A 12,078-nucleotide genomic window follows, 5' to 3' on the forward strand; every position below is an offset into this window, starting at 1 on the left:
AAAATTCCTAAAAATTTTTATAATGTTTATTTATGTATTTGTGTATTTACTTCATGCATTTATCGTGTGTGTGTGTGTGTGTGTGTGTGTGTGTGTGTGTGTGTACGTGTGCACACATGCACAACAGTGCTCGTATAGAGGTCAGAGGACAACTTAAGTAAATTTTCTCCTTCCACAGTGTGGGATTCAGGGATTGAACTCAGGCCATCAGACTTGAAGGCAAGCATGTTTTACCTGAGCCATCTTGCCAGCCCACAAATATTCTAGGAAAGTCGGGGTACTCCTGACCTCCCATTAACTGAAGACGAGGATTTGAAAGCACTAACAACACACTCTCAGAGGTGGCTTTATTTGCTCTTTTATTTGATCGGCTTTAACTCTCATCTTTCATTTAAATATTCAAAAGGATGCTGACAAATGGTGGAAGAAAATACAAAAAGTAAAGAAGAAACCGCTTCCTGGAGAATGGCAGTCTGCGTTTCTAGAGAGCAAACACAGAGGCAGGAGCATTAAAAGCTCATTACAATGTGGATCTCAAACCTCTGTAGCTCAGAGCTCAAGAGGAAACCACTCTAGCTCATTAATCATGGTTCATCAATCAAACATTAGCGCTGCTCACGGCAAAACTGCCGTTTAGGGCACAGGTCTCTCCATGGAGCTGATTCCATGCCCCGACGGCTCTCTTTGAACTTGTGCAGCCACTTGATGGACACCTTGGACTCAAACATCTGGAGCAGCCCGTTTCTTTCTCTTTTCTCTGTTATCTACCCCCACAACCTCCAAACCACTAAATCTCAAACTTTCCCTAGGAAAGCCTCACTGGAAGGCAAGTGTATTAGTCAGTGTTCTCTAGAGGAACAGAACTTATAGAGTGAATCAATAAATCAATCTATCTATCTATCTATCTATCTATCTATCTATCTATCTATCTATCTATCTATTGAACTATTTATCTATTCTATCAATTGAGCTATCTATCATCTATCTACCTATCCTATCACCCGAGCTATCTATCTATCTATCTATCTATCTATCTATCTATCTATCTATCTATCTATCTATCTAGGGAATTTACTAGGCTTTGGTTCAGCTAGTCCAACAATGGCTTTCTACCAAGAGAAGATTCAAGAATACAGTCATTGTTCAGTCCTCAAGGTTTGGGTGTCTCAGCTGGACTATAGTCTACACCAGAATCCTAAAGAAGGGGGCTCAAGTGTCAGTCAAGGAATGGATTTGCCAGCGAGAGCAAGAGCAGCTGGCAAAGAACACTTTCTTCTTCCTTGTCCTTTATTAGGCTGCCAGCAGAAGGTGTGGTCCAGATTAAAGGCAGATCTCCCCACCTTAAAGACCCAGGTTAGAAGTGTGTCTTCCCACTTTGAGTTAAATAAGAAAAAAAAAATCAGCCCTCACAGATGTACCCAGCTGCTTGGATTTAGCTAGTTAGATGTAGTCACACTGCCAACCAAGATTAGTAAGTTAGGGCTTCAGGGATGGCTGCACCAAGATGACAGCTGCTGACTGGGTCACCCCTCTCTCCAGGGCTGGTACTTTGCATTCCAGCTGGTTTCTTTCTCAACAAGGATGTCCCTATGCCCCAGGAAAGACTGCCATCTTGCTATTAGTTTGATCACCATGCGATGCCCATATATAGGATGTGTTGGGGCCACTCCTCCTGGTCACAATGAGACCAGTGCCTGTCTCAGGACCAATCACTGCTTACTTGGTTGAGGGATGGTGATGTTGCTCCCCTGTTGGGTCACGTGTTAACTCTTAGGCTGTTCTTCCTGAAGGCCTCAACAAGGCCCATGGTCTGAGAATGGACAAGAAAAGTTTGTGTAATTAAGAAGATGGGAGTCGAAACAGGCTTGGCCCTTATACAATATGGATGAACAAATGTGCTTGGCCTACACGGCTGGTGACAGGTAGGGCTCAACTAACGTACAGATCCACCAGTCTGTTGACTGATGTCTTCCTATATCGCACGTGTGTGTGTGTGTGTGTGTGTGTGTGTGTGTATGTGTGTGTGTGCATACCCTTGCACATATGCATGTACCATGTAGATGTATGAACACATGTATGCATATATGTGAAAGTCCATAAGTCGGCCACAAGCACCATGCACCTTGTTTTTTTTTTTTTTTTGTTTGTTTGTTTGTTTTGAAACAGGGTCTCTCATTGAGAACTAGGGCTCACAGATAAAGCAAGCCCCGGGAGCTGCCCAACTCTACTTCCCCTCTAGGGAAGATATATGCCACCAAACATATGCCCTTTTTTGTGGATGCTGGGTATCAAACTCAGGTCTTCATATTACCTTACAATCACGTTACCAAGGAAACCACCTTCATAGCATCTCTATATACTTTGCATATACTAAACTCTGAGAAGTATTTGCTCTCTCTGCACTCTACAGTTGCTTATGTCTGCTAACCAACAGAATTATTTATTTTGTGGTGATTCAGGACTTAAGTAGCATCCTTTTTGGCCTCCTGGAGAGGATGAAGTTCTAGCTCTGTAAACTGTCCACATGAGCTGAGGTTGGCAAGGGTAATTTCCACAGACTTCCATCACCTCTGTAAATATTTATTGAATAATGTTAATTTTCTAATATATCTTATTCCTTCTTGGGGAAATAAAGAAACAACATAAGATACAATTAAAAAAAAAAAAAAAAAAGGATCATCAGCTAGCCAGCTTGGTGAATCCTCTTCACAATGTGAAGAAAATTAGACAAAGGTTTTAGCTCAGTGTGATAGCTGGTGTTACTAGTTGATGCAATTAACTAATTAGGTTAATTGAGATGGTAAAATTCACTGAAACTGTGGGCAGCACCATCCCATGGGCTGCTGTCCTGGACCCAGTTAAAAATGAGAAAGTGAGCTGACTACCAGCATCCTTCTCTCTGCCTCCTGACTGTGGATACAATGTCTGCCTCAAGCTCCTGCCGCCATGCCTTCCCCATCATGATGGACTCTACTCCCAAACTGTGAGCCAAACTAAACTTTTCCCCCCAAACTGTTTATGTTAGAGTATTTTATCACAGCCACTGAAAAAGTAACTAGTACGTTCAGTCATCATCAAGTCAGACTGAATGTGCTTTAACCAGCCCTCTACAAAAGCAACAGACGTTCCCCTCTTGGGTAAGGTCAGGAAAGGATACTCATTTATACACACAGAATTGCATTTTAGCCAAACTCCTCATGCCATTTTATACAAGCAGTAACCAAGCTCTTTCCTGGTGCCTACCTAACATTTACAAAACCCTGGGTTCTGTCTCAGTGTCACATAAAACCAGGTGTGATTAATGCATCTGCAAGGCCAACACTTGAGGTGTGGAGATAAGAGGACCAGACATTAAAGGGAGTCCCCAGCTCTATCATAGGGAATTAATGGCAAGTGTGGGCTACAGACACTCTCAAAAAATAAGGCCTAAAAGGAGCTGGATGGGGTACTGGGATTCCAAGCTGGCAAGAGGCTTGTTTCTATTTTTACAGATTGGTACATTCTGGAAAGAGGCAGGCAAAGTATTCTGAAGGATATGTCGAAGGAAAGGGGAAAGGAGGGGCATTTCTTAATCTGTTGGCACTTAGTTCAGTTTTCATTGAGAGTTTCACTTTCTGAAGATTTGTGTCTACCCTTGCAACCTGCCTCAGTGAGGTGCTGTGTGTCTGCAAGAGGGCTGGGGAGTTAGCTCAGTCTGTAAAACGCTCACCATGCCAGCATGAGGACCTTACAAAAGCCCAGCACAGCGGCGTGTGGGCACTTGTTATCCCAGCACTGGGGAGGCAGAGAGAAGAGGACCCCTAGGCCTCAGTGACCAGTGGTGTAGCCAAATAATGAGCTTCAAGTTCACCGAGAGACCCTGCCTCAAAAGATAAGGGAAGAGTGACTGAGGAAGACACATATCTCCACACAAGCATGTACACTCACACAGGAAGTGTCTACAGAACTTAAGCCAAAGTCAAAAACAGACTCTCCTCTCCTCAGGATGGACATACTGAATATCTAGGGTTCTGATGGTTGTGACTTTGGTTTAGATGTCCCACTTTCTGGTGCTATGTGACTAGGGCAATTGGATTAGAACTAAGAGGCCACTGACATAAAAGAACGGTCTCTCTCTTTCCCAGGGAGGGTGATGTAGAAGGTTGGGGATTGTACAGTATGGTATTTCCCCACGGTGGCCACCACAGTCTCTGCCATCTCCCTGTCACACGAAGAAGTGCCGTTTGCTGGGTGTCAGAGCTTGCCTAGCATGCAGGAAGCAGTTTGATCTCTAGGTCTGCACGCGCTGGGTTTGGGGACACATTGTTCTAATCCGAGCATTAGGAGATAGGGACAGGATGGTCAGAACTTCAGGGTCATCTCTGGCCACATAAAGAGCTTGGGGCCAGGATGGGCTTGAGACTCTCTCAAGAGAAAAAAAGTATATCCTACTGTTTGGAGTGTTAAGTGTCACCCAAAGTCCTCTCTGTTAATAAAGGTTTTGTTCCTGAGGGAAAGTGATGGCTCCTAGGAGGTGGGACCTAGTGAAAGGAGACAGTTGGACCCTGGCCTCTTTCTCATTGTCCTCAGGGCTTGTTAAGAAGAAAATTTAGCTCCCAACACTGAGCACAGAGCTGCTTTGCGCCTGCGCCAACCAGTCATGGACTGAGGCTCTCCAAACTATGAGCACAACAACCCTTTTACTCTTTGTGCATGGATTAGCTGCCTATTTGTTGCAGTACTGAAAGCTAGAGAACAAGAGAACTTGTGTCACTTCACTCCGTTCTGTAGGATGGAGTCGACATTGACTTTATTCTGTTTGTTTAAAAGTCAGCCTGGGAAACGGTTTCTGATACTAGACCAGGTGTAGGAGACTACATCTGTATTCCCAGGAAGTTGAGGCAGGAGGTCTGAGAGTTCAAAGTAAGCCTGGAATATATAGTAAGACCCTAACTCAATCGAGGATTTTTTTTTAAAGGTATTGCTAATCTTGTCACTGCTCAGTGCTTGAGACTTAAATCCTCCAGAGAGAGTACTTTGTGGATTGGAAGGAAAGGAGGGAGTTGCAGCTGCCTCTAGGCGGCTGTCTAGGGTCCCTCCTCCTCTCTCCACCCCTTGCCAACCCCAACCCCTCCCTAGTCCCAGCAGGGTGGAGTCGCGAGCAGCGTCCAGTCCTTATCAATAGGCACTGCAGGTTAGTTAACAGTCTTGCCACCTTCAGGGAGCAGCAACCCCTAGCCTGGCTGTGGACCTGAGCAGATTGGGTAGGCTCAGCCATGGCTTCTCTGGGCTTGGGGGTCGCCCAGGGTCCTGGACGACGTGCGGGACGTGCGGGACGCTGAGCGGGACACAGAGCCGGCCACCAAGCTCCTGAAGGAAAAAAGGGGGAACAACAGTGGGCGGAGCATGGTCAGCACCATGAGACCCCGGCTGTCACTGCTTCTGCTGAGGCTGCTGCTGCTCACCAATGCAGTGAGTACCGCGCTCCCCGCCGTCCCCAACCCCGACACAGACCCCGCGGACCAGTCTACAGTCCTCTATCGGGTCCTAGGAGTTATGGGGAGCAGTCTATCTCTCTTCCCTCAATATATCATCGTCCGCTCTGTCGGAGCCCACTTCTTCTCCAAAGGCAAAAAATTCCATGGGCTCTGTGTGAGGCTCAGTCCCCTCACCTTCGCTCATCCCTTCCCGCTGCTAAACTCACTTCTCTCCAGGAGACAATGCTGTAGCCGCCCCGTGGAGGTAGACATTTGCGCTCTAGGATTTTATCAAAATACCCTCGTTCCCTTTTAAGACCCAGGTCTCAAGCACAAAGATCAAGGCTCAGAAAAGGGGCAGGGGAGGCTTACTGTCAGAAAAAAAAAACAATGTCAGAATTACATTGTTCAAGCTAGCTAGCACTTTGGCGGTTTTGTTTGGTTGGTTGGTTGATTTTGTTTTCGTGGCCCCCCCCCCACCATGTGGAGATGAGAAATTTCAGTTTTGAATCTGTGATGGGACCATTTCAGCCCTCCCCTGCCTGGAGGGACTGACTTTCTAAAGTCTGCCCCTCCTGGGAGCAGTTGGTCCTAACAAACTCAGGGCAGGAGAAGAAAGTTGGAGGAGGAGGAGAGACAGAGGGGCCAGGCGGGTGGTTTTCGTTTCTTTCCCATAGAAACTTCTGGGAACTTTCCCCTGGGATGTCTGAATGAGAGCCGGCCTGCCCTGAAGCTGGCAGGAGGGAAGAAGTGGGAAGAAGGTCAAGGCTGCGGGGTTGTACTCCAGGGTTACCACAGGGAATAGATCCCTGACACTGCCCTCTGAGTCAAACACACTGCTTCCCCATTTCCCGAGACAGTTTTTTGATGTGCTAGGGCTGCAGGACCAGGCTGGGCTTACATTTTTGTCTCAAAGGCGATCTCAGGATAAAAACAGATGGGGAAACCCGACAGATGAGGAAAACGAGGCTTTGCTTGGTTCAAGAATTCACTGCACCTGGGACCCCTGCCTGTGTATGTCTGTTCAAGCCCTTCATTCTACAGATGATCAAAGGCCTCAGTGGAAGACGTGTTCTGGTCAGAGTGTTAGGAGCAGGGCTGGGAGGAGGGCCCAGACCTTTAGATCCTTCACTTTGGGAGGAGGGGTCTGACCTGCCTGAGGTTTGTTCTGTCCCTTGTCCCCGTATCTGCATGTCATTTATATATGCATATGCACTCTGGATATGTCTAGGAGAAGGCTTCATGTGGGCCTCTGGTTACTGTGTGTGCTTATCCAGACCTGCGATCTATCTCTTGGGGTTTGGTGGTAGAAAACGCCTTTAATAAATGAGGGTGGAATGGCCTACTTTGGACTGTTTCCCAGCTTCTGCAACTTTTCCAGTGGTTCCTTTGACTCTGGGTGCTCAGACGTTAGATCTTGAGATTCGAGGACAATGAAGATAATTTCTTCCTTCTGCTTGGTTTCCCCTCAGAAGGACATCAGAGGCCTCTTCCAAAGACCAGTGAAGTTGAAGTGCTTGTTCCTAGCTCCCTTCCTCACCTCCTCCTACAGGGGAGGTGCCACGGGGTCCTTTGCAGGTAGAAACTGCAGATCAGTGACTGTTGAAAGAGGCTGTTTGCACCCCTCCCCCAAGAAACTGAGCACACCGTCTCTGCTGGCTTGTTCCATATAGCTAGTGAGGGCTTTCCCCCAGGACAATAACATCTGAACACACACACACACACACACACACACACACACACACGAGAATGAACGAGGGTGTTCAATGCATGACAGTGAATGAACGAGATGCTTGGTGTGTCCGTGGGAGAGTGTCTTTGGTGTGTGCGTACATATATGTACAAGTTTGTGTGTGCAGGAGCATGTATGTGCATGTGGAGGCCAGAGAGCATCTTCTGGCTTTTATTCCTCGCGTGCTAGCTACCCTAGTTTCTAGAGGCCTCTCTAGCCTGGGACTCACCAGGTAATGTAGGCGGGTCTTACGGGTCTCTCCTGTCTCCACTGCTCTAGCTCTGGATCTTATGGCTGCTTTTAATGCCACAAATTAGAATAGCCAGGCATGCACACGGTGCACTGACATACATGCGGGCAAAATACCTGTACATACAAAATCTTTTACAGTTATTGGTTCTCCTTACTAGCTCTATCGGTTCTTATAATAATATTATTAATATATTTTGATTACATTAATTTCCCACTTATTTTTCTAACTCCTAGATTCATCCTAACCCCTCCCAAGTTCACCCTCTCTCTCACTTTCCCTCTCTCCCTCCCTCTCCCTCCCTCTTCCTCCCTCTCTCCCTCTCTCTCCCTCCCTCTCTTCCTCCCTCTCCCTCCCTCTCCCTCCCTCTCCCTCCCTCTCCCTCCCTCTCCCTCCCTCTTCCTCCCTCTCTCCCTCCCTCTCCCTCCCTCTCTTTCTCCCTCTCCCTCCCTCTCTCCCTTCATCTCTCTTCCTCCCTCCCTCTTCTTTCCTCTCTCCCTCTTCCTCCCTCCCTCTTCTCCATCTCTCCCTCCCTCTTTCTCTCCCTCTCTCCCTCCCTCCTTCTCCCTCCCTCTCTCTTCCTCCCTCTCTCCCTCCCTCTCTCTTCCTCCCTTCCTCTTCTTTCCTTTCTCTCTCTTCCTCCCTCCCTCCTCTCCCTCTCTCCCTCTCTCTCCCTCCCTCTTTCTTCCTCCCTCTCTCCCTCCCTCTTTCTTCCTCCCTCTCTCCCTCCCTCTCTCTTCCCCCTTCCTCTTCTTTCCTTTCTCCCTCTTACTCCCTCCCTCCTCTCCCTCTCTCCCTCCCTCTCCCTCCCTCTTCCTCCCTCCCTCCTCCCTCTCTCCCTCCCTGTCTCTCCAATAGCCCACTGAGTGCTACTGTGTTGCCCATATAATCATGGGTATGAGACAATCCACTGTAGCACAGGAAGCCTTCCAGGGCCCACATCCCTGAAGAAAACTGACCCCATCTCCATATCAGTGATTAACACCCAGTAGCGCCTCAGCTAGAGGTGGGGTTTCATTTGCCCCTCCCCATCTGTATGTTCATTGGTTTGATTTGTTCAGGCAACCATGGCTTCAGTGACCTGTGTGTGGTCACATTGTGGCAGTCCTCTGTAACCTCCTGCACTTGCAATCTTTCTGACCCATGATTCAAACAGGGTTTCTTAACTTTGACACTTTTTTTTTTTTGAGACAGGTCTTATGTAGCCCAGGATGGCCTCCAGTTCTCTATGTAAGTAAGGATGGTGTTGAATTTCTGATCCCAATGCATCTACCTATGAAGTACAGGTGTTTGCCACCAGGCCAACCTTGACACTGTCTACATGTGAACAAGTTATAGCAGTTCTGTGCATTGTTTGAGCCCGAGAGCATCTCTGATCTCCCTAGACGAGGGGCCAGGAGTATCTCTGCAAAGCCATGACTACAGAAAATAACACCAGACATTGTCAAATGCTCTATCTATGAATACAAGGAGGGGAACTGTCCCTGCGTGACGCCTACTGCCTTAAAGTCTGTCATATTTCTGAGAGGTACATCAACAGGACTAAAAATAGGTGTTGCTGATTGGATCTGAGGCACTGTGATGACAAAGACTCTGAGTCACGATGGAAGCAGGCTATTAGAATTAGGATCTTGTGTGTGCGTAGAAATGTGCGTGGAGGCCAGAGGTCAACCCTGAGCATTGTTCCTCAGAAGTCTGTCTGTCTTGGTTTTTTGAGATAGGGTATCTCACTGGGGTCTGGAACTCACTGGTTTGGCTGGCCTGAGTGGTCGGAAAGCCCTAAGGGTGCCCACCTGTCTCTACTTCCCACTAATGACATGTCAAGTATGTGTTACCATGCCTGGCTTTTTTATGTGGGTTCTTGGGAATTGAACTCAGGTCGTTGGTCTTAGAATGCAGTTTTACCCACTGAGCCATCTCTCCAGCTTTATAGTTTAAATCTTGTATACTCTCCAAAGACCCCTTAGCTGAAGACTTGGCGCCCAGTTCATAGAACAATCTGGAGATAACCAGTCTTGGGAGGTAGAGTCTAATGGGAAGAAGTTAGGGAATATTTCTGACCCTGGCCCTTCCTCTACCTTTCTCTGCTTCCTGGCTACGCTGAAGCGGGCAGTGTCTGTGCTGTGTGCTCTCACTATGATAGACTGTTGCCATCGCTCAAACAACACTCCCGGTCAAAATGCATCCTTCCTCCTTAGCTTCCTCCTTTCTCTTACTTCATCAGAGCACTGGGAGCTAACGCATAAGCATACCTAATGCAAACCCATTTCCAAACCCGATAGAGGACTGCAGAGAAGGTGTTGCCTTCGCTGCCTGTCTTGGCATTTTCTCCTTGTTCCTTCTTGCGAGTTGGTGGCTCTGAAACAGAGACTCTCCAACATCGTAGCGGTATACCCCTGCTGGTCTGAGAGGTAGCGTTCCGCCACTGTCTCATCCCTGGGCCCAGTCTCCCTGCAGTGTTAACGACCCTGACCTTCACAGACTCTGAGGTCCCCAAGGCAAACCCACAACACTCGGGTCCTATCTACTTGTACTTGCTTACAATAAACATAAGGCGGCTCAGCATTGGGTGGACTTGGAAAGGTGAGACTGTCCTGGGGCGGCTGGCTTCAGCAGAACACTCTGACAGGTAGGCATAGTCAATTGTGGCTGCAGCCCACGCCACACGAATCTCCTAAGATTGGAACCTGGACCCAAAACCTCAGTCGAACCCAGGACTCTATCTGGGACCCTCCACGTTGCTCCCCTCACCCACGGCTCTCAGAGACATGTTCACGTGACCTGTCTATTTGAATCCCTGCCATCCTGATTCACAATCTCATTTCCAGCTGATGGATTTGCCTGTCGCTTCCTGAGAGTCAAGACTACCTGGACCGGCTTCCTCTGAGCAGCTAGGTTTTGACAGATGTGTCTGCTGTGAACCCTCTGCTTTGTTCCTCCCTGTTCATCTTGGTCAGCCAGACTGTCCTAACAAAACCCATGCACTGAAGGGTGGGGGCTGGGGACGTGGCTGTTGGCTAATTGCTTGCCTAGCAAGCACAAGGACCTAAGTTTGATTCCCATGTTTAAAAAGATCAGATATAATAATGGCCTACTTGTTAAGTTCCTGGCCAGTGAAAAACCCTGTCTCCAAACAAACAAACAAAAGAAAATAAACAAAAAACAGGCAGCAAGTGAACAATAATAATAATGCATCATGTTGAACTCTGGTACACACACACACACACACACGAACACTCACACACATACACACACACTCTCACACTCACACACACACTCTCACACACACACACACTCACACACACACTCACACACACTCACACTCACACACACACACGAACACTCACACACACACACACACACTCTCACACTCACACACACTCTCACACACACACACTCACACTCACACACACACTCTCACACACACACACACACTCACACTCACACACACACACACTCACACTCACTCACACACACACACACTCACACACACACACACTCACATACTCACACTCTCACACACACTCTCTCACACACACACACACTCACCCTCACACACACACTCTCACACACACACACACACTCACACTCACACACACACTCTCACACACACACACTCACACACACTCACACACACACACACACTCACACTCACACACACACTCTCACACACACACACACACACACACTCCACAGACTGACCAGCAGAAACAACAAAAGGTTTCTTTTCCTGGATTCTATAGCTAAGTCCAATCAAGGTCTAGCATATCCAGTATCTAGTGAGGGTTCACCTCCTGGCTTCTAGGTAGCTGTTCTGTTCTCTGTGTCCTGTCCAGGGGGCATGCTGGGTGGATATTATCTCCTCTACAAGAATATAGGTCTTTTAGGTTAATTTTGGCTCACAGTTTTAGAACTTCAGTTCACAGTGAATTAGCCTATTGTTCTAGGCCTATGGTGCCCAGCATCATGGTATAAGTCCACTGTGAGTTAGGGTGTTCCTCTCGGCCTGTGGCAAGGCCCAGCACCACGGTGCAAATTCATAGCAAAGCAAAACTTCATGTTTCATAACCAGAAAGCAAAATATAGACAAGAAGGGACTGTAGCCCTACAATCCCCTTCATAGGCACACCCGTGTGGTGGTTAGTCTCAATCCTTGGGGAGGGAGTATGACGGAAGGCTGGTATAGACTGGGTTGCCCTCTGGGCGTATCTCTGGGGGATTATTCAGATCATATTACTTAAGATGGACGCCATTGAGGTTGCCGCTGTTCTCTGGGCAGAGGATTCTGTGTAGAGGCGGAGAGAGGGAGGCAAGTGTTAGCGTGCGAGCATTTGTTGGGACTGTGAATGGGGTGAGACGAGCTCCCTCAGCTCCCTCAGCCGTGATGGGCTGGATCACAGACTGGGGAGGATCATGGAACTGAGCTAGAAAAGCCCTTTCTCCCTTCCTTTGCTCTTGTCAGAGTGTTTTATTACAGCAACAGAAACAAAACTAAGATGCACCCCCCACACACACACACACTTATGTGTCTTTTACTAGTTCCTGACTTGTAAAAGTTCTACGACCTTCCAGATAACACCAAGTTAGATACTCAGGTCTAATACACGGGGACCGTATTAGATCCAAACTATACTATTGAC

At 47.7% G+C, this 12,078-nt stretch overlaps 1 protein-coding gene across 2 annotated transcripts in view; it reads left to right on the forward strand.

Annotated features, from left to right (window-relative positions):
- Window positions 1–5,265: 5,265 nt before the first annotated feature.
- Window positions 5,266–12,078, forward strand: part of SCTR (secretin receptor) — a 52,628-nt gene continuing 45,815 nt past the window's right edge. For both annotated transcript variants that reach the window (XM_080917911.1, XM_080917912.1), the window contains exon 1: window positions 5,266–5,451. In XM_080917911.1, coding sequence (XP_080774037.1) covers window positions 5,386–5,451 — 66 coding nt within the window. In that variant the 5' untranslated portion in view covers window positions 5,266–5,385. The remainder of the gene's footprint in view (window positions 5,452–12,078) is intronic.

The sequence above is a fragment of the Micromys minutus genome (assembly GCF_963924665.1).
Source record: "Micromys minutus genome assembly, chromosome: 6".
NCBI lineage: Eukaryota > Metazoa > Chordata > Mammalia > Rodentia > Muridae > Micromys > Micromys minutus.